At 39.0% G+C, this 27,284-nt stretch overlaps 1 protein-coding gene across 5 annotated transcripts; it reads left to right on the forward strand.

Moving 5' to 3' along the window:
• The first annotated feature begins 123 nt into the window (after window positions 1–123).
• On the forward strand, window positions 124–26,687 carry HACD1 (3-hydroxyacyl-CoA dehydratase 1). Of its 5 annotated transcripts, none has more exons than XM_030485479.1 (9): window positions 124–304; window positions 8,583–9,161; window positions 13,039–13,156; window positions 14,376–14,394; window positions 14,476–14,564; window positions 17,248–17,369; window positions 19,643–19,821; window positions 21,199–21,300; window positions 21,535–26,687. In XM_030485479.1, the coding sequence occupies exons 2-8, from the start codon at window positions 9,034–9,036 to the stop codon at window positions 21,279–21,281; spliced, it is 738 nt and encodes a 245-aa protein (XP_030341339.1). In that variant the 5' UTR covers window positions 124–304; window positions 8,583–9,033; the 3' UTR covers window positions 21,282–21,300; window positions 21,535–26,687. The 5 variants fall into 5 exon arrangements, 4 of the variants coding, with proteins under 4 accessions (XP_030341339.1, XP_030341348.1, XP_030341321.1 ...); XM_030485488.1 differs by having other exon boundaries at window positions 21,199–21,291; XM_030485461.1 differs by lacking the exon at window positions 21,535–26,687 and having other exon boundaries at window positions 21,199–21,313.
• The last annotated feature ends 597 nt before the right edge of the window (window positions 26,688–27,284 follow it).

Consider the following 27,284-nt stretch of genomic DNA (forward strand, 5'->3'; position numbering starts at 1 on the left):
GACCCGGACCCGGCTCCGGCACCCGGCCTGCCCCGCGGCGGCGGCGGCGGCGGCGGCGGCAGCGGCAGCAGCGCAGAACCCGGGGCGCGGGCCGGCGGGTGAGAGGGCCCCGAAGACCCGTTCCGCAGGCCCCCGCCACGCTCGGCAGGTGCGCGGATGGACGCTCCGCCTGGCCTGCCGCCCTGCTCCCGGAGGCACCGCCCCTGCGACCCCAGGCCGGGCCGTTGGGGCTGGTATGGCAGCTCAAAGCGGCGGTTGTTTTATCTAGTTCTGGTGAGCTCTTTCGTGCCTCCCGAGGTAGGAGGTGAGTCGGTTTCGAGTCCAGACATGTTTGCTCCGTAAAGAAAATTTTCAGAGCTTCCCTATGCATCGGGCTAACAGAGTCTTTTAATTATGGATGCTGTCATGCTTCTGAAGTAGGTGGCCTGACCACAAAGATGCAGGGTGGTGGCTATGATGGCATCTTTCACAGTGTGGCATGGGAGCCTGACCACTTCTCCGTGGTTAGATGCTGCTGCAATCAGTAGCTATCAGCTGTTCACAGGGCCTTGACTATTCATTCTGTGGCCTTTGGTTGTGAGGTTGTATCTTGCTGCTTTGCTTTGTACGAGTATCTTGTTGGCTCCAATGGGGTGTGTCCCATGATAATTTGACTCATTGAATATGACACGTTCTGCCTATTTCTGCTGTCACATAAAAAACTAGTCATTGTCCCTAAGGACTTTTAATACTATTTAATTACTCTGAACTAGTTGGATCACAAATCAAGCAAAAGAGAGCACATGCACACGTGAGGCGCATCTCAAAGAGCAATATGGGCACACCAGAAGAGTGCAAACAAGAAATAAAAAGGGTGCTACTGCTGTTTGCAGTGCAGAAGCACTAGGTGCAATCAATAGCACTAACCATGCTCAATAATGAATGTGATTGCATGCATTAGGCAGAGTTCTGACACATCCAATGAAAACTGAACACCAAGCCTCTTCTCACAGGGATTTACAGTTGCTAGCCACTTCCTTACTTTACTAAATTTTTTTCCACGGTCTCCACTTTTGCTTCTTTCCTTTTCTACAGCAACAATTTTCAGCAGCTGATGCAGGTCAGCAGTGATCTATTGCTTAGGACTGACTATTTTTAAGGAATTGCGTGTTTTCTTTGGATTCCACCTCAATTCAATGACATCTGCTAGATACTCTCAGAGGATGCTTTACCTCCTCACCATTCATCAGCCCCCATTATGTGCACAAAAGACATATGGTAGATGTTCTTGGAGCCTGTTTTATCCCTTTCTTTTTCATCCCTTCCTGATAGGTTTAAAAATTAATTGTAAGAATCCTTTCAAAACAGGCAGAGCTTTTATGCAGTAGTCCTGCAGTAAGAGCAAATAAGAGATGTGGGGAACTAGGGTTTTGGACTGTCTTCAGCCTGAAAGGATTCCCACCCAACTTCACTTGCCAGGCAACACCCTACTCAACATTTTGAAAAGGGTGAGTCTATACTCAGGGAGCATCCTGGGACTCTGTAGTCATGGCTCATATTTTGTTTCTATAACTTCTTTTTTCTGTTTAACACAGTGTGAAGTACAGGAGTCCTTTGAATACTCTGTATTATATCATGTCTCCCTCTTTTCCCTGTCCCACGGCTCTAGCATTCTTCCAAGGCACAGCAAAGAGTGGTGGTTAGAGCAGTCAGCCACCAAGTGTGGGGTTTGCCCTGTCAGACACAGGTGGCTACGGAAACCAGCTTTTCCACCTTATGTGTGAGTTGTGTGATGAGTATGCTGTTTAAAAAAAGGTGTGTTAAGCTTCCTTTGTTGGATGTAGTTCAGAATGTTTGTAGTATTTCCTACTGCATTTGAAATGGGACTTTGGTTGCCTAAGTTAGCTATCTAAAAGTAAGGAATCTAGTTCAAAGGTACAGTGTCACATTGCATCTAATTTCAGGGTAACTACAGCTGATAATGTAGCAACGCTGCACTCCCTGTGCCCACAACTATGTGCTGCCACCACATTTCTCATATTAGATTTGGAATTTGATCCAATTCATTTGCGGCTGCACAATCAGCTGATCCAGCTGAAAACTACCTCACTGCAGAAAGTTCCCTGTTGGATCATGTCACTTATCTGACTCACCTTGCCACTAGATCCCAGCAAGTAAAGAGGCAGGAAGGCATGGCTGGGGACTGTACTCCACCAGCCTGGGTCAAGAAAAACTGGCCTGACCTGGGGGTCGCTCATCTGTTCTATTTCAGACCTCATTCCGAAGATGGCCTCTGCAACAGACTTGACTCTCTTGATTTCCTAAAGAAGCTTTACCCAACAGTTGTCTGACTTAGGGCTTGTCTCCAGCCAGCCTTATAGCAAGTTTTAAGTAGGTTGTTTTTTAAAAATATGTGCTACTTTTGTCCAAAATAAACAGTCTCAGATGATCAGTAAGGACACCTCTTTCTTTGCACACTTCATTTTTTGCCATAATACCATTGTTCAGATATTGCTGAGAGATAAAAGACATGTATTCAACTGCCAATGCAACTCACTTCCTGGATTTAAAAAAAGTGACATACTTCTAAATTTGCTTAAGTAACTTTAATTTTGTTAACAATTTATATAATTTATTACTTATTTTTTTAAATTATGACAAGGGTTTACCCCCACCAAGGTTAGTTACAGACTCTGATGATATACAATGATTCATTTTTTTATAGTCTTCCAGTAGGAAAGACTACTTAGACACAGAAGCTTATAAATTACAATCTTCTAGGGAAGTTCTAATATTTATTACAGTCCCTCATCTGACACACATCTGCATTAGACAAGCATGTTTCTTAAGAGGAAGACAAAAACATTATGGCCATGGAGGGGAAGGCCACTGCACTTCCAGTTCACTGGAGGACTACTGCATTTGGCATGGCCATTTATTTTAGGACATATTAGTTTGGTAGCTGCTGTTCTGTAAAGGTAAGGTGTATAACTCCAGGAAAAAGTCAGGCCAGTACACTTTTAACAAGGAGGGTGATACAAAGACCAATGGTTGTCTCAGGGATCAGTCATACTGATCTCTATTTTAACTGCGTTTTCATTATAGTTCACTGTGTACACTGCTTTCAAAACTGGAAGCTGGGCAGAAAAGAAAATCAAAGGAAAAGAGGAAGGTTCAGAATAGATAAAGTGCCAGCAGTCCATTTAATCACAGCTTTTGTCTTTGACAGGGCAAGTACAAGATGTTTTGGATTGTATACAAGATGCTGTAATGCATAAGGAAGAAGTTCTTTACAGTGAGGGTGGTGAAGCACTGGAATGGGTTGCCCAGGGAGGTTGTGGATGCTCCATCCCTGGAGTTCAAGGCCAGGTTGGACAGAGCCTTGAGCCACATGGTTTAGGGCAAGGTGTCCCTGCCCATGGCAGGGGGGTTGGAACTAGATGATCTTAAGGTCCTTTCCAACCCTTACGATTCTATGATTCTATGATTCTATAACAATACAGTGATATGACTGAGACAAAATTTATCCCAGTCACAGGTCACATGTAAATGTTCTAAGTACTGGACTACAGTGATTTACTTCCCATCTATAATCTTACTGTACATGTCCTAGAATTTTGCAAGTGTCCAAGTTACATGGCTTACTTACAGTATTCATATTCTTTATTATATAGAGAGACTATATGAAACATCAATACGGTAAGTCTGATGTCCTCTGTTATACAAGAAGTCAGCCTAAAATTATTTAATTGCCCTTTTTGGCCTTAATATTTATTAAGTCTGCAAGTAGAATTATATGAAGTATATTGCTGCAGTTCTCTCAAATCCATGTAACATTAGAAGTAGGCAAGTATCCAAATAGTAAACTTTATAAAACAATTCATTTTGCCCTTACCACATTAAAAATTGTAACATGCAGCTTTCTAGTTGATATTTGCATATATAGATGTCAGAAGAAAGGGCTTATATCTTCCTCAGTCTTTCTGTCCTCAAGGCAGTATTTGCAAACTAACTCACATGAAGTAATACTTCATATGTTTACACTGCAGTTTTGTGAAATGATTTTAGATAACGAGTCAAACACAAAAATAGGCTTATACTGTTTGCTTTAGTAAGCTTATAGTGATGTATGGTGATAGAGCTGTAAGAAGCAGATAATCTGGAAGCTGCTGGAACCAGCCACCTCAGTGCCTGGCCTTCCCTGGGGATGCTGGCAGGAGCATCCCACTGTGCCAGCTTCCTGACGCTGCCATGGGGAACCACTTGTCCTAGTGCTTTTTTTGGCATGAACACCTGTTCTCGGCACGGCCAAACTGACTGCACCCAATATGGTCACTTTTTCTTGCTGATAACTCAGACCAGTTTTCAACCAATGATGAGGTTAAAATTAATCTTTTTGCTCTCCACCACTCTTCTAAGAAGGAAAATAGAAATACTTCCACTGACCATAATGGGAGTTAGATTGGAACACTACTCCCTTGATAAAGAGCCCTTAACTCAAGTCCTTGAAATAAGACTAAATAACAAGCAAAGATTGTGTGTGCTCTGAAACTAATAATGGAAACAGTCTCTTCCACAGACATTGTAGTGCTCATAGAAACAAGCTACCACTGAAATGTACTGAAAATCAGAAGGTATTTCTAGTATTATTGAAGTGTGTTTTGTGAAACCCTGTGAAAAATATGCCTGATATCTGTTGGCAAGGTTGCAAATCTTTATTTATGAAAAATACTACATTTATTGCATAATATTGGGAAAGGAATTTAAGAACATCTTATGCTAGCATTTCATTTTCAACATATACTTAATTTTACTAATGTGAACAGTACCATTTAAATTAATGGTACTAATTTTAAGTTTTGAGCTTTTTGTATATGTATCTGTAGAATTAGAACATGAGAGTGGAGTTAGCTTCCTGATACAGCCAGTCTGCTGTGTGCAAAGGTGCTGGCTGCACAGATGACAGTCTGTGGGACTGGTCAATACATAAATCTATCCAAGGTAGCAATGTAATATAATATCAGGTTGCTTAAACTGTGCTATAGTGCAAAATATCCCATAAATAAAATAATTATTGTACAGAGTCAAATTAGTCTATTGTAGTGAAAAGCACACTGAGTTTGGGTCTTCAACCCACTCTATACCATGTCTTTTGAATGCACCTTCTGCTCTGTTCCTATAGTAAATAAAATAATAGATAACCACACCTGAATGAATGCACAAAAGTGTGTAAACAATGTGTTGTTCAATTTAGACACAGCTAAATTCTGTTTACTTGCATTTATCCCTGAATACCTCACTGATTACTACATACCATAAACCTAAAATAGTGTGCAAGTACTATATATGTCTGTTGTCTAAACACTTTGTTCTTGCAAAGTGTGTTGGGAACATTAAGTGAAGACATGGCAGAAGAACAAGCAAAATTTAAGTTGTTCATTTTCTTAACACATTTTCCTTCCTCAGAATTTTAAATCATCATCTGTCATTTAACTATTCTGAAGTATAAAGGCAATCTCGTGATTCTGCAGGGCTCATAGTAAGTAATTCTTGCAGCATTTCATAGTAGATAACCTTCCCCTGGCATAGTGAAGCTGATAGGTCATTATATGATTTTCAGCACACTACAACTTTTCATTTCATAGAAATGTTCCATACTGGATAGGTAAATTTTGTAACAACAACAAAATCATTATAAAACACTGCATGAGAAAATAATTCTCATAAAAGCTTCACCTCATATTTCTGGAAATAGATTGGAAATAAAGTACATTCAGCTTTCTAAGGTATTGAATAGCTACTTGTGCAATGGGCACCTAGAAGATAAGTACATGTTGATAATATCAATCATGAAGCAGGCCAGGAAAACACTCCTTTCTGCAATAACAGTATAGCAATGTTGATGGTTTGGAGCTAGAGAACTGCCTGTTCTCTAGGAGAGAATAAAGGAGAACTGCCTGTGAAAGTTGAGAATGAATATGAAACATAATGATGTGCTCACCTACAATACAGAAGACCTTGATCTGACTACCTTAGAATTTATTGGGAAGGTTGGTTTCAGACTGTACTTAAATAACAGCAAAGTTGAGCTAAATTGATGAGCCAGTCATAACTGATTAAAAAAATATTAGTTAGGTAATGCAATTAATGTATAAGCCTATTCAGTTCCATTGATTACATTTCTGTATGTAGACAAAATCTGTCCTATGAATCATACGGTGCTAGCCAAAGCTGAAATATCAGCTGAACTAATTTTGCCACTATAGAAGCGCAGTATGTCTCATTAAGCACAGATACTGTACTTAATGCTTTGGAAATAGCTGTCATTTTATCAAATCTAAATAAAGAATCTTACTGTGATTCAGAAAATAAAGACTAGTAAACCACAGATGCACACACAGTAAATTATTAAAAGAATAACAATAGAATACTTATGAAAAGGAAATTACATTTCAACCAATATATTGCAATTCCTGGAACATGTAACTACAAAAACAAATTAAAAAAAAAAAAATTATCAACACAACAAACACATTTTGAAAACACTGCTGAAAAACGATCATACAGGAACTGCCAAGGGTATGAAGTAGTTGTAGATTAAGGAACAAAATATCCCCATGGATCAAAACATGGGAAACAGAAGCAAAGAGCAAGTTTTCTTTATTATGGCAAAAGGAAAGCAGTTGGGTGTTTATGAAAGTTCTATAATAAGTTTTGTGCTTAATACATACATAAGCAGTTGGGAAACGTAGACAAGTGTGGGATGGCAAAACTTGCAAATGAAACAAAATGTTTAGTTTATTCAAATCCAAAAAGGATTATGAGGATATTTACACATTTCTCGTCAATTGGGTGAACGGGCATTGTGATAGCAAGAGAAATTGCATGCTCTTTAATAAAAACCACAGTGTTCAAGCAAAACCATTGAGCTACTTATCCTCACTAATAATTTCTTAATTGACTAAATCAATTGAAGACAAACCTGATCATCATTACAGATAATTTGTGCATCCAAAATCAGAAAGTGTGAGCAAATAAATAGTGGGAAGGAAAATAATACAGAATCCTAATGAGAATATATTGAACTTCAAAAGATTCCATGCAAAAGCATGGAAAACATCCAAGCAGGGATTTAAAAATGGAAAATGTTTGCTTCAGAAAGAAAACAGGATTTGTTCCCTCAAATCTGCTTTTGAAGACTCTCAAGAGAGAAATGTAAAGGATAGCTAAAAGTATTAAAAAATTACAACTAATACTAAGAACCAGGATCAGCTCATGCCTTCCTCCATGTAGCATAATCTAAAATTAGAAAGTCTTCATCAGTTAAGTCATAAGTTGGCAAATTCAAATGAGACAAAAAGCACTTTACACATACCAGATGGTTAATTGCTGATACCCATTTCAACAAACACTGCATTGACAAAGCCAAGAAGCCAGAAAGGTTTGAAAAGAAAAGTAAAATTTGAGTGGAAAAAAGGTGTAAGTAAGATAGCAGGAATACCCAGCATTAAAATGTAAATATAGAAAATATTTTGAAAGCTACGGAGTTTAAACCAATTTACCACAGTTGCATTTAGATTAAATTTAGGCTCAGATTATCCCATATTTGCTCACTACATAGTTTCTTGCACTTTCCTCTGAAGCCCGAGGTTGGCAAAACTTCTCAATTAGACCATTCAATCCCATGTGTAAATTCTTAAATTCTTTTGTCTGGATTTTCTAACTATATGATTCCCAAACTAGGTTATGTTTATGACTACTTGGACATGAAAAGCATCTGTGTATATATAATATCGGCACTTTGTATAATCTTACTAGCATATACATGGTGCTGTTTTGCCAGCTACTCATTTTGCTGTTGCCAGTGGGTGTGTATTTTGAGGGTGACAGCTGAACATCTGCTTGTGTGCTTTGGTGAGGAGAGGGAGAGAGACTAAGTTTTTTGTATGGCACATCTACTGTCTTTTACCTTCGCCCATGAACCGAGACCATCTAGGTGTTTTCAACAGAGATATGACCTACCCCACACTAAAGCAGGTAGACTTGGACTCCTGAAATCTTTTAGGACTGAAGAAGTAGCACTTCCAAGACATATCCTGCCGCACTTTTGGAATTCTTCTGTCTGTATATGTTGGCATTCGAGGTGTTTTGGCTGAGTGGCCATGCTCATCATGCTTAGCTGTGGAAATAAGGAGCCCAAGGCTACATGCATGCTGCCCAAAGTAGTGAACAGCATCCCAGGGCTAGCGCAGTAGGAGCCAGGTGTCAGGATGGCAGATGCAGCCTTCACCTTTGAAGGGCCACGTCACAGCAGTGTAGCTCAGGCTGAGGCTGCCAGCCCTTCCAGAGCTGGTCCCAGCAATGCTCCCTGTGCACGTACATGGGGAGCAGACTTAAGAGACAACGTGCATATCCAGATGTCATCCTTCAGTCTGCCACTGGGATCTCTTCAGGACCTAGGAAGACATTTTCCCCCTTCTCAGGGGTGGGCCTTAATGCTCCGTATGTATTGAGGGTAGTATTTATGGGGACCTACCAGACTGGGAGGTGTCCTCTCTCCGAGGTCGCCCTGAGGGGTAACTGTTGGCCCTCTGCCCTTCTAGGTGGGAGACTGTGCATATTTCCACCAGTCGGCCCCCAGCCAGACTCACAGATGTTCAACTTCAGACGCACATGGCTGTGTTTCTAAGAGCTGCGGTATTTTCTGCTTCTTTCCTGGCGGTGGGCTATGCCTGATGATCACCAGCAAGGCAGGAGACGCGGCACCAACCGGCAAGGGCTTCCTCAGGCATCAACAGCACCGTGACTCCTGGGGGCCGTGTCTGAGGGCCGGGGCCGGGGCCCTGCCCACCGGGAGGCCGAGGAGCCCCTGCGGGGAGAAGGAGGGAGGAGCGCTGCGCCATGTGAGCGGCTGGCGGCAGGCAGCGGCCCCCGAGGAAGACGGATGGGGTGAGGGACAGCGCGAAGTCCGGCTGTCAGCGCGGCCTCAGCCCCGCCGCGGAGGGAGCCCCTCCTCCCCGCGGGTGTGCGCCTCGCTGCCGGGACGGCGAGACCATGGCGTCCAGCGAGGAGGACGGAGGCGGCAACGGCGCGGTGGAGGAGAAGGAGAGCGGCAAGAGGAGGAGGCTGGGCGCCTTGGCCACGGCCTGGCTCATCTTCTACAACGTCGCCATGACCGCGGGGTAAGCGGCCGCGGGCACGCCGGGGGCCGGCAGCGCGGCGCCTCCGTGGCAGCGCGGGGCGGCGGGAGCCGGGTGCGGGGGGCTGAGGCGAGGCGGGGTCCCGGGGAGTGCCGGCGGAGGGCAGCCGGGCCGGGGGCGCGGGGGAGCCGCGGGGAGCGGGCCTAGCCCTCGCCTGCCGGGCATTGCCTAATACGGTGCAGCGCTGCCAGCCGCCAGCGCGTCACCCCGAGCCCGCCGCAGAGGTTAAGTATAGCCGGGACAGGAATGCCGGGCGGGGGAGCCGCGCGGGCCGCGTCCCACGGCACCGCCGCCCGCTTCCGGACCGGTCCCCGCGCTTCGCCGGGAGCGGGGACGCCAAAGTGGCCCTCGGTGTCCTGGGGGCTGCTGGCGCGGAGGGGCGCTGGGACTCGGCCGGGCTGATCCGACCGGGCTGTTCCGAGTGTGAGCTCACGCCCCGGGCTGCCGTGCGGGGCGGCTCGTTCAGGTCCGTGAGCCCTGGGTCAGAGAGAGCAGAGCCCGCACCGGCTCCCCGCGGGGCAGATGTTCCCGTAGCCGAGCGTGGTCTGCAGCGCCGGCGGGCACGCAGGGATGGGTAGCGGGGAGAACCGTACAGCCCCGGGGCTCGCCTGAGCCGGTGCTCCGTGCGGCCGTGGTCTGCTGTGGGGAAAGTGGGTACTGAATTTTAAGAGCACTCAGATTTATGCTGTTAGTGCTTGAAGCACATATTTTCACTTGAAAATTTGTCCTGTTCACTAACTCTTGAGGGGGAAAAAACCCCAAGCTACTAATTTCCACACGCATAAAAGAAAACTAAGAACAAGCAATTTTATAACTTGTAAGCTGACATTCATCACAAGAACAGTTTTACCTTAGTTACCAGTGGGTGAACCCTGCCCTTTGAATCCCATAGAGCAAAACTGATACGCTGCAGTTGAAGCAGGAGTTCAAGCATCAATGCAGAAAGCCAGGAATACAATCGTAATGGCTCTGTGCTCACTAGCATCTGTGAGTCTTGAACATATACTCAAGTCTGTTCATATAGTGCGGCAGTGCCTGACTTTTGAAAAGTGCTTTTACTCAATGTAATTATTTTTTTTCTAGCTGGCAGGTTAATGTTACTTCATTGAATTCCCAGCCTCGTGCTCCATGTGTGAATTTGCTAATGAACACTGACTCTTGCACTGACTTTTATATATCTGTAGAAGATTATCGAACCATATTTGTTTTGACCTTAGGTGCTGGTTCAGAATCTCCCACTTTGTCTCTCCTGTCTTCCAGTAATATCAAAAGGGATTAAGACATGCACAGCTGCATATTTTATGTGGAAACAGAGAAATAAGAGATATAAACAAATTCTTATAATCTTTTATGGATACAATGTAGGAGAAAAATAAACATTTGAAATAGAGCAATATTTGGCAGGGCCACTGCATGGGAGAAATAAGTAACAAGCACAGTGTATTTGCCCAGAGAGTGTAATACAGCAAAGTGTTTCTAGAATTTTAACAAACTAATATACTACTGCATGTTAACAACCTAATAAACATGCATGTTAATTACTGCATGTTAATTACTGCATGTTAACAATCTACTAAAAATTGTGGCTTATCTTTCTTTCTAACAAACGTTTAAGGGACGAAAAGGGCAGATCAGTACCCAGTGACAGATCAGTACCCAATCTTACTGGAAGTCCCAGCTGGAAATGCTACCTTTATTATGGAAGGTGTTTTCCATTTCCCAGCAATTTGCAATACTGAGTACAAGAGCTTTCCTGAGATCCAGAGTCAAAGACCCTGACAACTAAATAAATCAATTTACAGAAATTCATGTCCAAATAAAAAATTATTTAAGAAAGATGTATTTGCAGTCTTTGCTTCTGAGTGTAGTCCAAGATGACTTCTGTTTGCTACCCTTTTGCTACAGAATGAAATGCAGAAAATGCCATGTTAGATTAGATGTATTATGACTTCTTGGGCTAGGGTTGGGACAGAGCTGTCGCTGTCACCATTCGAACTGCCAGCTGGGTGTAAACTCTCTGTCACCTTCTTCTTGTCAAACACTTCACTAGAAAACAGGGCAGCTTCACTGTGAAGGACTAACACTAGTATTCCAATAATTTCTCTTTTCCACAGTGGTGGGATGCAACCTCATATTAATGCACTCAGATTTAAAATCTGTTATAAAACCTAAGTAACGCCTATGGGGGCAAATTTTGGCGCTCTGGCAGATTGGATTAATGGGCTTGAAGTAGAAGGGATCAAGGAGGGGAATGGTTCCTTCCATGTGGGGAAGCCTGACTAAACTCTCTGTGAGTTTGAAATGCTGTCACGAAGTGCTGGAATGGGCTGTGCCAAGTGACAGCATAGCGGAGGCCACCGTGTGTAAGCATTAAGGGGCTGATACTGAAGCACATGCCATCCGAGGTGAACAGAGGGCTGTCACGATCCATGCGACTCTCATGCCCTTACAGCATAGCAGGTCTGACCGAAGATCAGTATTTCCTTGTGCCCTGTTTCTGATACTAGCCAATACCTTATGCTTAGGGAAGGGTATAAGAACAGGAGATGTGTTAAATATTTATCCAAGTGTTTATATAAATATTTCTCTGAATGTTTATATGCTCTCTGAATCTGTCTCTGAGTATTTTTCAGCATGCTTGCTATGGCTTTATGTAGAGTGAAAGCACAGAGTAATTGCTCCCAATATCATCAGACAAGAAGTTAGGCTAGAGTTATTGTAATTTTTGTATCTTTATTTTAACTCTTAAAATAGCCATCCATAGCTCTGGTTATTCCTGTAACTCTCTGTTAAAGAATTTTTTGTACTTAGTCATCATGCATCAAAACCTGAAGTTTCAAGGCATCTAGCTAGCATGATGTTTGTGAGAATGTGCTACAGCTCTGCATTAAGGATGGAATATATAGTGCACCATTTGGAAAATCTTAACTATAGAAACATGGCTTATTATGTGGAAGGAATTGCACATGCCTTGGGTTATTGTTCTGGGTCTGTCTGGGCTGGGTGGTGGGGATCAACCCACCACAGTTTAGAAGGTTGGGGTTTTCTTCTAGTCTCGTTTTCCATCTGAGATGTCAATATAAGTTTTCTTTCAAATTCCAGATTGATTAAAAGATACTGTTACTTTCTTTCACATTGGAAGGGTTATCAGTTGGTGATCAGTTTACTTCAAAAAATAAAAAAATTAGCAAATGCCATCAAATGTGCTAGTTAAATATACCTGCCTCTGAAAGCTGGGAGCATAGAGCACTCATCCTTCAGCACTGTGGAGTCTGGTTTTCAAAGATAAGCTCTCAACACTTTTGAAAACTGAATCGTAATGGTAACTTCACTTGGACAATCACAAGTAGAAGCATTGAGATCACTAGTCAGTTCTGACAATTGTGAGTTTAGATGTCATGAGAAATGTAAAAATGATGTGCATAGGTTCCAGTCCTTTCTTTATATGTACCTGTGACCCATAACAATGGCTTCAGTGCCAAGTTCATCATGTGTTTTCCAATAACAGTAATTCACAGTAAAGATGCATGAGGATTTAATTGTAAAAATATGTAGTCACTGCTAGTGAAAACTCTGATGGACCCATGGCTTTTGGGGGGTCCTCATCATCATTTCAAGTCAATCCTCTGAAGGTAAACAAGTCATTCTCTATCCTTCTCCAATTAAAGAGATAAAAGAGTGTAATGTTTACATAAAATTATATAATATTTATGTCTAAAGATATTTTTAATAATCTAAGAACACTGACAAGTGAAGAACCAAAGATATTCTGTAAGAAAATATTCTACTAAATTATTTATGGTGGATGGATATTTTTAGAATTCTAATTTGAAATGTATCCATTCTCTTTCTTTTGTAGGTGGCTGGTATTAGGTATTGCCATGGCACGGTTTTATATACAGAAAGGAACACACAGAGGCTTATTCAGAAGCATTCAAAAGACGCTTAAATTTTTCCAGACATTTGCTTTGCTTGAGGTAAATTTTAAACAGAAGTTTGCTTTACTGGATACTGCATATCATAAGCAAAACACATTATTAACCTGGATTTAGTATCAAAATATTACATTAGTACTTAAAGTCTGTATAACTTTATTATTTACTGAAGGTTTTTTTGGGGGCAAGGTGATGAATTTAAACAAATGGGCACATTTTTTCAAACTGAACTATAGTATTTCTTTAAAGCAAATATAGCCTGGGAATTGCTTTAATTTGAGAGTCTTTAACTCCAAAGGCAAAATCTCTGAAGGCGTTCAAGTCAGCAGATCAGCCTTCTAGTATAGTAGATAGCTTGTGTCCATCTCCATTTCTTATACTGGACTCATTATCCTTCTGTACCTTTCCTGCTTCTGCTTATTTCCAGGCTTGATTCACATATAATCTGTTCCAACAGGGTCTGTGCAAGTTGTGCCAAGTATTCTTTAAATAATATGACTTTTGCTAACAATGCTCTAGTGGTCTCAGTTTATGGTACGTCTGGAATGAAACTGTTGGGTATATTGAGCACTTACAGTTTTTTCCCAGGCACAACAAAGAGTGCCTATCTGCATTTTAACTTTTTTTTCCCTCGATCTGCCTACAACATAGTAGTATGTTCAAGAAAATAGTTCAAGCAACTGTTAAAATCATGTGGTCAACTCTATATAGGCTGCTATGCTATTAAACTTACACAACAAGTAATTCTACTCAAATCTGTCAAAATAATGAATATTTGCTAAGCATTACTGACCAGAAAATACAATAAATCTGAAGCTTCATTGCTGTCATTGGTAAAATAATAATAATGTTATTAACCTGTAATGAATACAGAACATTTTAAAATTGCTATGCATTTAGCATCCCTTATATGACTCCCTCCACATTATCTTGCAAAATTATTCTTTGAATAAGATAATGAAAGGCAAACTTACTAGTTGAAAAAGTAAATGCTTTATAAGTGTTAAAATATGTAATATATACAGTTAATCAGGAAAAGAGATCTCTTTCATGTGTTTGCACAGATCAGATACTGAGCCCATCACAGCATTGGTTGCCAGGGCTCTGATGTGTATTTCCTTTGAAGACTGTTAGCTGAAAACAATAAAAAACAGTTCTTCAGAATTAAGCCTAGGTTTATATTAATATCAAAAGGCCATGTTTATAGTGTAGATTGTGACATACTGTACATCAGTAACCTCTAACTTATTTTTATTTACAGGTAGTCCACTGTGCAGTTGGTGAGTTCTTTGTTTTAGTTTCTCCTGTAACTACTTAAAATGTGAATTGTGGAACAGAGATAACATGTTTCTCTTTTTAAGGAATAGTTCGCACGTCTGTGCTTGTGACTGGGGTCCAAGTGAGTTCAAGAATCTTCATGGTGTGGTTCATTGCACACAGTATAAAACAGGTATGTGCGTGAGCAAGTCGTGTTTTGATTGTTTTTAAGGAGAAACTATTATTGTACAGTTCTCATTTCATAAGGAAGGCCAATTTAAAAGTTGATGACATTCCTACAGAGAATACTTATATACTTGAGTGTGATTTTGGAAGTTGGGGTTACAGGATTTTATGTGCTTCTACCCAGGAGACCGAGTCTGGGTTTTAGCTGTGAGTTAGCACTGTCTTCGGCATCGTGCTGGCTGTGGTCTGCCTAAGCGAGATCAATGAGTACTGCTATTATTGACCAGCAAATCTACCGCATTGTAACCAGTTCCCTTTCAAAAACTTTAATTAGCACTTACTGAGTTAATCTAAATGATAATATGCCTTAAATTAAATTTATCTGGATAAACATGGTTGTGATTTTGCAATTTATTTTAGGAACCTTCTCAAGATTTTAATGTTATGGTTATATTAACATTTGATGGCATGCATACTGCTTTTTTTTTTTTTTTCATGAAGAATGTATCAAGTCATCCAGCATGCCACAGTGACACTGAAGGTCCTGTATAAATGATGATAGTTTATTTGCCTGGCTGTAGGTGATTATTGTAAGTCTAGTGATTCATTAGCAGAATGAAACAAGCAGACTGCTTACAGCTAGTAAATAGGACATCAGTTCAGTTTCTGAGGTCTGCTTTCTGTGAAAGGCATGTAAGAACTAAGTGATGGATTTTGAGTCCGTGCTCCTTAATTTCTTTAAACTTAAAAAGCTGAGCCATTAAACTGTCTCACCAGCAGATGGCATATGCCTTTCTGCTGATGGGATATCATAGCATCTGCTTCAGTTGTCAAATCCCTTTGTTTCAGTTCACAGAACACTCGTTTTCTGCGCTTCATCTTTTCCTTTACTGTCGCTTTTCTTAACAAGGAATAGGCTTTTTTTTGTTTGTTTTGGTAAGCTAAGTGTTTTCATTTTTTCCTTAAAGGAAAATCTCAAAAGATTAACAAATTTTTTATATTGAATGTTTACATGGATGCTGAAATATAGCACTGCATTTTACCATTTTGTTATTATCAGCAGAGGATTAAATCTTTAGCAGCATATCCGATAATTTCTTTTGTTTCCTCTGTCTTCAGTACAGTAGGTCAATCCGTGTCCAAGAAAAAATACATCTGAATGTATGTCTGATTGTATTTCACGCTGTTACTGGTTAGCAGGCATGAATGTGCAGGGTCACTTTAGGTGCTGAGAGACATGTTAGTGATAATAGCCAGACCCAGATCTCTCTACTTGACTGGAGCTTTGCAAGGCAACAGATAGGAGTTCATTGCATACTTATTTAAAGCTCTTCTGCTTGGATTTAGCACTGTGACATGAATCCAAGTTTGGTTTATCAATGTTTGTCTCTAATCGCATGACATTAAGAACAACCTAATTCTGTCTTTACCTTTGCTTTTTTGTTTGGACATCTTTGCACTTCGGTGTTGCTATTTGTGAGTTTGGTTGTATTTTTATATCTCCTTCTCTTTTGTGATGTTGGCAAGATCCTTTCACTAAAAGTGTACCTTCTTTGACTGACACATTGAGGATGCAATTTTATGCGCTGATGAGCACTTATATTTCTTCTTGACTTTAAACAGAGTTGTGGATTTTCAGCATCTTTGAGATGTATTTTATGCATCTTTGTCACCGTGTTGCATTTTATTTAAAAAAATAATTTCCCTTTTTTGAAATCTTAACAAAACTTGTGTTACTTTATTTTATTTCACAGACATCCCTGGAGCTTTTCAGCCTTCAGGCATGGAAGTGTATTACAAAATTCCTCCCCTTTTAAAGAAAAGAAAATTACTTGCGTGTAATTCTTCTTCTCAGAAGGTAGTGTTTGTAATAGGTCCCCATGTGCCTTCTTCATATTTGGGGACTTCTGTTTATTTGTTCACTTAGAGTGAAAAAGAACCAATGTTTTGAAACAGCAGAGAGGTGTGCTACCTACCGATGAGGCAGTTTAATGACTCAGAACATAATGTTAAATGGGACTGTTGAGTGAGTTTACCCAAAGCTCCTGATGTACCAACTACTCTTCATTTAGTGATCCATCTGTGTTCCAGCTCCTTAACTATCTGAAGTCTGCCAAATTTGATCTCCTGTGGCCAAGTTCCAGTTAGTAAATTACACTAAGGAGTTCCTTTTGTCTAAAGTTTCATGGAGACATGCATTATGTGGTGAGGAAGAAGAAAGATAAAAAGTAAGAGAAAGTCCAGGAGACAGAGCAGTGAAGGGCAGAATGGGTAAAAACAGACTGTGAAAGGAGCATATCTTCTGTAGCATTGTTTTCTTTTTGCGGTTTTGGGGAGTATGAAAATAATCAAGTAAATCAACCACAAATAAAAAGAGAGAGACAGATAGCATAGTGAAAATGAAGGTAGAAAATAAAGAGGAGGAGTATCCTTAATTACAGAAGTGTATATTTTGATATTTGCATAACGGATAAAGATTGCTCAGTTTGCAAAATGTCTGTATATTAGTAAATATATATGATAAAGAACTGTACATGATAATGGTTTCAGCATATCACTTTTATGCCAAAATTTTCTTTCTTTACAAGATGTTAGTTCTGTTCCATGTATCTTAAACAAAAGTCTGTTACAGTTTGCACAGAAAAGAAGCTTAAGGATGAAGAAATTGTTGGTTCTTTATACTTCTGCAGATCCAGAATGAGGAGAGCGTTATTCTTTTTCTGGTCGTATGGACTGTGACAGAGATTACTCGATATTCCTTCTACACATTCAACCTGCTCAACCATTTGCCATACTTCATTAAATGGGCCAGGTGGAGATGTCTTGCACTTCAGTTTCTCATGGTTCTGTGCATGTTAGTTTCACGCATGCTGAGCTAACACACAGCAGAGCAGATGTTCGAGCTTTGGTTATGTGTCAGCAGAGTGCAAGTTGGTTGCTTTCTGTACTTGGATCATTGTTACTTGGTTTAAAATGTCAAAAATAGCTGAGATTTTGGGGTGTGATTTGTTCTTTGCTTTCTGTGTCTCATGGTTTGAACTCTGTTTTCATTTACTTTTCTTCCCCCCCCCTCCATCTTTGGAGCCATCTTTTAACTTACATTATGACTCCTTAAGATGCTGTTGAATGCAATACCCAAAATTAAACACCTGTGCCAGTCTTTGTGGATTTCAGATCTTTGAAAATGTGGGAGTTGTTGTCACTCAATATGTATGCATATTATTACTGTATGAGAAGTTCTGCTTTATCAGAGCTTTTTTTGTTTCCATGTAGTGAAGCTAAATACTGACTTAGTTTAGCCCACATAGAAAGTGTGTTCTGTGTCAAAACTGCTTTGGTGTTGAAGCATACTTATGGTTGGTCACTAGATCACACATATTACAGAGACTGCATGTTTATCAGGAGACTTAACTGGAAGAGTAGGGTTATCTGTAGTCATTATTTGAAAAATATCTGTAAGACAGACAGACTTGCACTGTTACAAGGAAATTCTCTAACCTACCTTCAGCACAAGTGATTCTTATTTAAAAAAGTGTGTTTGTTTATTTTCCTTTATTTTTATTTTATAGATAATGCAGTTCTGGTGCTTCTAATGCACTTCTTTGATATGTCTGATATATATGTCCATTCCTATAATACATTGTCTTTTTGCTAATACCTAAGGTGGCAGGTGTGGTTATGTTTAAGCACTAAATGGTAAACTTAAAAATAATCAGGTGTGGTTTCATTAATATTTTTTTATGAAGGCTTCAGAAAGAGAAATGCATTCAGAAAGTACTGCATTGACAGATACAGGGTTTGCCATCAAGTTGATGTGTCTTTGAGTGACAGATTTTTTGCTTCCTTATAATGGACAGTAGAGAAAACTGACATTCTCCCAGCAGAGAACTGTGGTGAAATATAGTATAAACAAAACATTTGAAAATATATGATCTTTTCATAGAGTCCAGAACATCCCATCAAGATTTACAGATAATCAAACAGCACAACTGGGCATAAATTCAGTACTCCAAGGGAGCTGGAAGTTTCTGATCTTTAGCTTATAATTGTAAAAGATGTGTTGTTAATGGAATAAGTATGCTCTAAATTTTTGTTTGGAATTTTTGCTTTGGGATTGGTTTTTTTACTGCATAAAGACAAACTGTATGTAGGCCATGGCACCAGTTCTTTTTTATACCTCTCTTACCTGTTCTCTGACCTGTGAGTCCTCTAAGCCCATTTGCTCCTAGGAGGGTTTCATGTTTGGTTGCTGCTGTCTGGAGTACACAGTGTACCTTTCTCTCTGTGTGACAGCTCTCATTGCTGTTCCCTGCATGAATTCAAGAGCTGTTCTTTAGGAGAAACTGCATCTCCATGGTACGCTGTGCTTAAGGACAGCATAAACTCTATCAATCAGTTACGTTTTTCATTTTATCACCACCTATGTGGCCTATGGCTTTCAAACTACATTTTCTTTATACGGAAAGCCTTCAACTTTTATTTGAATATCTTTTTCCCATTTTAAAAATGGATCTGATAAGTTTTTGGCACTCTCATTTTCTTTTATTTTTTATTTCCATTAGTGGTAAATGTGGTATTATTTGGATTTCCCATGTGGCAGTGGGTAAAACAGGCTTGTAATGTTTCTCAACATTTTCATTATCTTAAAAGATAATAGAGTCGGCCCAGTGTGCAGTACTGTGACAAAGATATGTAGGATCATCTGAATTTGGGGTCCAGTCCTGCTCTGAATCCTATTGGTGACAACAGGAGCGAGACCAGAAAAATTTTTAAAAAGACATTATTGTAGACTACAGATTTGTGGACTTTTTACTCTTGAGTACTAGAAAGACATACAAACATTCTGATACTTTAGTATTTTTTATATAAAAGGACTGAAGAATGCATTCTCTGTAAACCTAAGTGATTCTATCCAGAGTAACTGAAACTGGTATTCTGTGCCAAATCAGGATGTGCTCCTTGATTTTGTTGCAGGATCTACTGTAATTGCTGTGCCACTAATGATAGCTAGAGGAAATTTTAAATTCATGGGGTGTTTCTCACAAGTTGTTTTTTGTTTTTGTTTTTGTTTTGTTTTTAATGCAGATACAACTTTTTTATCATTTTGTATCCTGCTGGAGTTGCAGGTGAACTGCTAACCATATATGCTGCTTTACCCTATGTGAAGAAAACGGGAATGTTTTCACTGAGACTTCCCAACAAATACAATGTCTCTTTTGACTACTATTACTTCCTTATTATTGTCATGTTCTCCTATGTGCCATGTAAGTATTACTTAACTATAGTAACAACATAATGATCAATTATTGTCAATGCTGGAAACAGTTCCTGTAGTTAAAGTTGCTGAACACTGTCTACTATAAAAGCCTGCTTTCTATTGTTCCAAGCTTTGCTGTGCTTTAATTGGATAGACTGATATTTTCTGTCCTGTTATCTACCTCAGAACACAAGCTGTCTTAAAAGTTTCAGTGAAAATACTAAAAACATTCCTAAGACTTGGACAAAGTAAAAAACCTGTTTGCTTATACACAGAAATGCACATAGCTGTGTTGCTGAGAATTGCTAGTGCCTCTGCCACTCTGAAGCAATGGCTTAAAAATTGTCCTGCAAGTTGTGCCAGTGATTTGCCTTGTTTTTATTGTTATTAATATCCATTTACATGTCACCTCTGAAAATCACCGTTTGAGAATGCTTGGGAAAAACTTGAAGCAATATTCTCCAAGATTTCATTTACACAGGAATGCACCCCCAAACCTCTTTGAACATATTTCAGTCCCTGTCTTAATCAGATTGTCCTTGTACTTCTGGACACCAGAAGTCACAGATCCATTGGCTATAACCAGAGCTAAAATTAGAGAGACTATGTCTTTCACTTCCACTGTTATTTCCACTGGTACCTAAGCAGTATAGACAAGAAGAAAGCAACCTGATTCAGATACAGCACCATGAACAGGGCTAGACGAAACTAGGAAAATAGAATATTTTAGGTAACCTGGACAGTGAAGCTAGAAAGAAGATGAGAGATTAGGGAGAGGCATTAAAGAGCAGGAAGACTGAAGTTTCAAGGGTCTGTGATCTGCATCCATAAAAGATATTCATTTAAGAAGTTGACCTGGAACATCGACTTTCACAGTACGCACACACACTGATTTTTTTTGTCACAAGAAGTCATGAAGGCCAGTGGGAGAGATTTATAAGAGTGAAAGATGTCCTAAGCTATCATAACTTACAGTTTTACAATTGTTTATGTAACTTAATGCTTCAGGAATAAATCCAATTTTCTATTTATTAAATATAAGGATCAAATCTATCAGCAGGACAGTAATGTAATAGATTATAGAGGGCCAGGAGAGAGGAAGCTCCTCACCTCAGACTTCACAAACAGGGTAAATCTGTATCCTCCTCAGTCTTGATGAAAACATGCTTATCTTAGCACACATTTGAAGACTTAAGACACTGCTGGAAAGTGGTTAAGTCCTGCTTATACAAAGAAAGTGTTGGAGGGAAGTTCCTTGAACATAGGGTATACATTCTGCAGTGTGCCATAATCTTTCCTCAGTTCACCATTCTGCAAAATTGTATTTTTCCGTTATTTGATCTGTGATTTTTGTAATTTTTTTTTCTTTTATGCTTTGATCAAGTATTTCCACAACTCTACTTCCACATGCTGCGGCAGAGAAGAAGGGTGCTTCATGGAGAAGTGATTGTGGAAAAGGACGATTGAATGAAGCCGTGTAACTATGGTGCTTTTAATGGGGGGGGGGGGGGGAAAGAGGGTAAAAAACCAAAACTTCCTGTGATTTTTCTGAGTCCAAGTTTTAAAACATGGAGCAAGAATAAACAACTGTACATCAAATAGCATGGACTGTATTATTTTTACAATTAATACATCTTCAGACTTACATTTTCATTCTTGGTTTCACTTTGATTTTTAATTGTTCATTTCTTCAGACAAATTATTTTCTTATTTTCAATAGGTTGGCAAATAGCTTTAAGAATTGGAATGGTGGGCTGCTGTGCTTTTTGTTCTGAAAGTTCTGTTATGACCTGTAGTCATCATCAAGAACAGAAGGAGAGTTGATAAGTTGTACTGAAAGTCAGTCTTCTGGAAAAGAGAGCATCAATTAGGTAATGATGTTTTTCACAGACTGAGTGGCTTAAATGTTATTTAAGCTTTATATTAAATAATTTTCCAGTTTTAAGTACTGTTAGCATGTTGTTCAACATTCTTTGGATTACATGATCATACTATAAAATTCTATAATGACTTTTCAAAGGAAATGAATTCTTGATTGTCAGTGCAAATTTAGATCTGTCTGTATTTTCCTTTGTAATAGTAAAGATATGTAGAATAACAGATATAATATTAACTGGTTAAAAGTTAGTGCTGAGGAGCAGATTTGATGTGCCTACCTTTCTCTGATCAGTGGCTGGAATGGGACTCGTTTGCACAGGAAGACTGATTGTCAGCATGTTTCCTGTTCTACGTTTAATTATGTATGCAGAAAAATTATAGTCTTGAATTTAGAAACTGTAGCTATAGTGTGATATTTAACTTCTTAGAAGTGGCTAAGTGGGATAAAATATATTTGAAATAGTGTCTTAAAATATAAATTGTGCTTTAAATCATCCCATTGTGCAATTTTAATTGCTCCCTCCCCATTAATTGTTTGTACTGTGTTGACCTAATTCTATTTAATGCCTTCAATAATCTGCAAGAGGGATCTACAGTAGATTAATAAAAGTTACAGATGATATTACACTATATGACACCTGAGTGGGAGAGGTTCAACAAATTAGACTTAGCCTGAGAGATTCAGAGAAAATGTAATGCATTTGAGGAAACTTGGATACTTAGAGAGAGAGAAGATTGACATGTAATCATGTAATAAGAAGCCTTGATAATGTAGGCAACAGAGTTGCTTCTGGCAACACTAATTTCAAAAGAAGAGTATATATGCAGAAGAGCTGCATCAGGCACCTGTTAATCAGAACACTCCTTGTGATTACCAAGGTCATTTCTGGAGCATGGTCTTACATTTTGGGTACATCAGGGAGGAGGAATTGAATCAGTCTTTGGAAAAGTCAGAGAATAGTAACAAAAATTAGTTGAAGTGAGAAAGAAGTCAGAAAGATTGAGTCTTGAGAATGTGTAATTTTTTGTTACATGACATATATGTAAAGGAAGAGGCTTTCTAAGTGTGAAGATGTAACTAGAACTGATTATATAAATTTGAAACAAGGTAAATAGCCAATGAGTATCAGGAGAAAGGTCCTGCCAGTGAGCAACAAGCTGGGTTATGGAATGACACAGTAGTGCTTATCAATGCCTACAGTTTCTTGGAAGGGTTTAAGTTAGATGTGATGCAATAGTGGAAAGTAATCTTCCTTTGGCAAGAGTTTGAACTACATACTTGAACAGGCAGTTTCCATTTTCAGCTTCAATGATTCTATGATAATACTGCTTTTTTGAAAATTGTAGATACACCTTTTTCTGATGTATGAGGTAACTTGATGAAAAAGCAAGGATTTACTACATCCCTAACTTTCAAATTCCATTTCATGCCTTAAATTTGTGGTATTTATGCATGTCTTCACTACATGTAAATTAGTTAAATGACAGGTGCGTAGTGGACTTGAGATAGAATAGTTGTATTTCTTACAATTTTAAAAGGTGTAATCTTTGTATTTTTAAGAACTAATTTCACGCAAGGTGCTATCATTTAACTTGTTACTTCTGTGTTTTATATGCAGCTAAAATGATTAAGAGTTTAAACTACAAAACTGAATCACAAAATAGTTGTTACACATGTTCATGCTAGCAGTGTATTTGTCCAAAGTTCTTAGAGTACTGTTTTATAAACTTCACTTGCTTTTTCTTCCATGAGGAACATCATGGCAGTTTTTAGAAATATTTCTCAGCAAGCAGAATAGTGTGATGAAACATGAGTAACTAAGATTAGATTAAGTTCTGTGTCTCTTTTCTAACTGTCAGGGCAGCTCACTGAAGACCATAGCTATCAATTTATTGAAAATGCTTTGGACACCTTAAGGATGTGATTTTGAAATCCTTGATTGGATGAGTGTATCCCACAGATATTATTCCTGTAATAAAAGGAATACCTGTGCTATAATACTGTATTATGGCTTTTTTCACTGTGGCCTAAGGATATTATCATATATCAATCAAGGAGCTATTTTTATATCCTTTCGCACCCGTGACATGAAAAAAACACAGCACTGTTTGCTAAAATCTTGGGTTTGCACTTTCATAAAGCAACAGTGTAAAAGGTAATAATAAATTTTGAAAGTGATCTACAGCAACAAAAGAATCTTGCCAAATGATAAATGAACAAAAATAAAGCTAAAAATTATTTACAGTTTTGTATTCAGCATTTCATAGACCAGAGAGATTGCCATGTAGATTAGCTTACATGGCATGTACTTAAAAAATGAAGAACAACACGTTCTTTTCTTCCTCTTCTTTTTTTGATTAAAGCCTTTCACTGAAGCTTCAGTGTGTACCTTTTGTTTTAATGTCTTCTCAAAGATAGTCAGATTTGCAGGTAAAATCCTTTTACTATTGACTTCAGATGGGCCAGGATTTTATCCTAGGTAGCTTACATAAACTTCAGTATAACATCATGAAACATTTAATCAGCTCGTTAAATGGACATAAAAAGTATGATTTTCATATGGTGCTCTCTTTCCAACTTCTTTTTGACACCTGTCTTTTTTAGTCTTCCTCTCTGCAATATTCCTAGTTTTCTAAAGCATTAAAATCCTCCTGCTTATGAAAGATTAGGAATGTATTCAGATATCAGCATCTTTAATGTTTTGAGGTAGTCTTTAACAAATTGTTCGTATAAAGGTGTTTTCTTACTTGTGCTATATATGCCTTCTGGAATGCATTAATACAGAGTATGACCTTATGAAGCTTTTTTAATGACAGTACATAGGAATAGGCTTTTGGAAGGAGATTCCTTTTCATCAGATGACATTTCCCGCTATTAGTAATAACATATACACACCATCCTTTTTATAAAGCCCAGCTGAAAGCAGTTGGATTTCTTGAGGTTCCCCCCAACACTCACATACTGTTCCCACTGTGAAAGGCTGTCCTGGGGCAGATTGGGTGAATTGCCTTGTTTCACAGCTCTGCCCAGGATGTCTAGAGGCCACATGGCCTCCCAGCATGGGCAATGCAGAGGAATATGATGCTGAGAAATTGTATCATCTTCCACATTAGCTGCCAAAAGGATCACTGAGGCCATTGTGAACAGTAGCTGATAGACATAATTACTCTCAACTCTCACTACGCAGGATGTGAGAAGGGAGGAAGTTCAGTGTGCTCTCATACCTTCTGCCTAGGGAGCTCATGAGATCAGCTGGGAGAATCTCTGTGCACAAAGGATGTGTTACAGAAAAGGCTTTTCTGCTCATTCAGCTATCTTTTTACTATATATCTATAAGCCTGTATTTCTTGAAATACTGGAATGCCAAGATAGCTGTGCCACACTGCTCTCAATAGTATAGTTCAAAATTAACAACCTTGGAGAAATGAAGCAGTGTGCTGCTTCTAATTCCCGTTGAATGTAACATTTAGTCACGTTCATGTTAATGGACAGGTTGCAATGACTAGTTACAGGGAGGTCCATGGAGGCCTTTTCTGTGACCAGAGGAAACCTACCTTTTCTTATCCAGAAAGAAATATGTGCATTTCAAATCTAGGTCTAGCTACTGCTCTGACTGTGCTACTTGCAGTCTTCACAGCAGCTTACTTTAGTGTATATTTGCATATTTATGTGATTACTAAATAAACTCGAATGAAAACAAATTACAACCATTGCAGTAAATTATAATTTAAGGTAGTTGCTACACTAACAATTTTTGTGAGTTCAGCTCTTACTTAATCTGCCATAAAGAAACAAAAAAAAAAAGGAAGTTAATACAAATGAGTGTTCTGCAACTAGGCAGAAGGGCTTCATAAATCAAAATTTTCAGGCAGGCAGACTGGCTGCAGTTGTTTATAAAGGATTGGTTAAATGTGGTTTTGAACAAAAAGGTTGAAAGCTTTTCTGAAAATCAAGTTGTATTTTATTATGTGTATTTCACAATGTGCTCAGAGATAATGTGTTATTACCAGTTTACAATTCGAATTCATGAACATACACTTTTTATAGATGATTAACTGTAGCCCATTAAAATGTTTCATTTTGTGTTTGTTACAATGACTGTTTAAGAAAGAAACACCTCATGTTTCTGTAGAGGTCTGTGTTCTCTTACTCAAGTGAGTTGAAGTATTGCTGGTACCTGTGAAGCTCTGCAAGTCTGTTTAAGTGGCAGGTTTATATTTGCCAAGGATAGCTCCTTAAACTTGCTTTCATGATGGCACATGTAAATAGTGAGTGGTACTTTTGGTTCAGTAGCTGGGTACCGCATGCCTCTGATGCCATTCCAGGGCTCTCGAGTGCCTTCAGTAAGACTGAAGCCTTTACAAAGGTAAGTAAGTAAGTGATTCATCCTTAGGACTTTCCAGATTGAGACGACCTGTCTTGTGAACTCTTAGCCCACAGAAGTGAGTAAGTCTGGCAAGTGGACTTAAGGCTGTAGCAAAACAAACTGTGGAGAAACTGGATGTTGGATAATTCTAGCCCTCTTGTAGGAGCTAGCTGTCAAGTTCAGGCCTACAACTGGTAGTGGCTTTTGTGTTCTAAAATGTACAATACTTTCTGTGCCATGTTGTATCAAATGAAATGTGTCGTCCTTTTATTCACAGTTCTCTTGCTTTGTTCAGTCTTGAATGTATTTTATGTTCTTTAAGTTGATGGCTTTGTAAAAGTGTAAGTACAGAAATATTTATCTAAGCGTATCATGTATAGAATTGTACTTAAAGATTCTTAATAATGGAAGTGCACTGCCGCTGCTCATTGTTGTCATTTTTTCTGAGATGCGTTATCGTTAGCAGTTTACACAGACAGGAAAGCAACACAATATGATAATTTTAATAACTTATTTATTTGCAAATATTGTAAGATTTGTTGAGTCACAGATTCAGATATTTGTTTTAGAGATTGTTAATAATGTAGCACTGTAGAAATTCATCAATTAAAAGATACATTCTAAGCTATGTTCTATTTGATTTTTTTTGATTTTTTTTTTTTTTTGTAGCATGTAGACATCAGTACATACAAGTGTTCACCATTTTATACCAAACTGGTTTTACAAATACTTTACTTTTTTATCTGGAATTATTTCAAATATTAATCTTGAGGTCCCTTGTAGCATATTTACTATTAGCCAGTTTCCCATTTTATATTTCTTTAAATATATTCCTTTAAAAAGAGGTAGGTTTGAGTAGTAATACTGGTTTATCAAACAAGAGGGAAAAATACAGGGCATTAAAGAGAATGCATAACATCTGTCAGCATGTATGAAGACGATTGCATTACAGTGGTCCTGAAATAGGTATTACAGTAGTGGATATTTCTGTGTTTTGGAACAGGAATTTTTTGTGGTATTAACCTTTTGAGGAGGGGTGGAGGCAGTAAACATCCTCTGGCTGTCCTTTGCTACATGACTACATGACTAACAATGACATTGCAGCGATGAGGATTTTGTTGCCATGACAGTGTGATAAAGCAATATGTGAGCATTCACACCTACTTCTTTTGAATTAGGAATCAAGTGGTTGTAACCCCAAGGAGCTTAACTGCCTACAAAGGAC

Source organism: Strigops habroptila, chromosome 1, assembly GCF_004027225.2.
Source record: "Strigops habroptila isolate Jane chromosome 1, bStrHab1.2.pri, whole genome shotgun sequence".
NCBI lineage: Eukaryota > Metazoa > Chordata > Aves > Psittaciformes > Psittacidae > Strigops > Strigops habroptila.

What these genes read in the sequence shown, in the direction of transcription:
- HACD1 (XM_030485479.1), top strand. Translation starts at nt 9,034, where the DNA reads ATGGCGTCCAGCGAGGAGGACGGAGGCGGCAACGGCGCGGTGGAGGAG. An exon ending in AACGTCGCCATGACCGCGGG is followed by an intron (nt 9,162 to 13,038) that starts GTAAGCGGCCGC and finishes TTTCTTTTGTAG; the next exon opens with GTGGCTGGTATTAGGTATTG. An exon ending in TTGCACACAGTATAAAACAG is followed by an intron (nt 14,565 to 17,247) that starts GTATGTGCGTGA and finishes ATACTTCTGCAG; the next exon opens with ATCCAGAATGAGGAGAGCGT.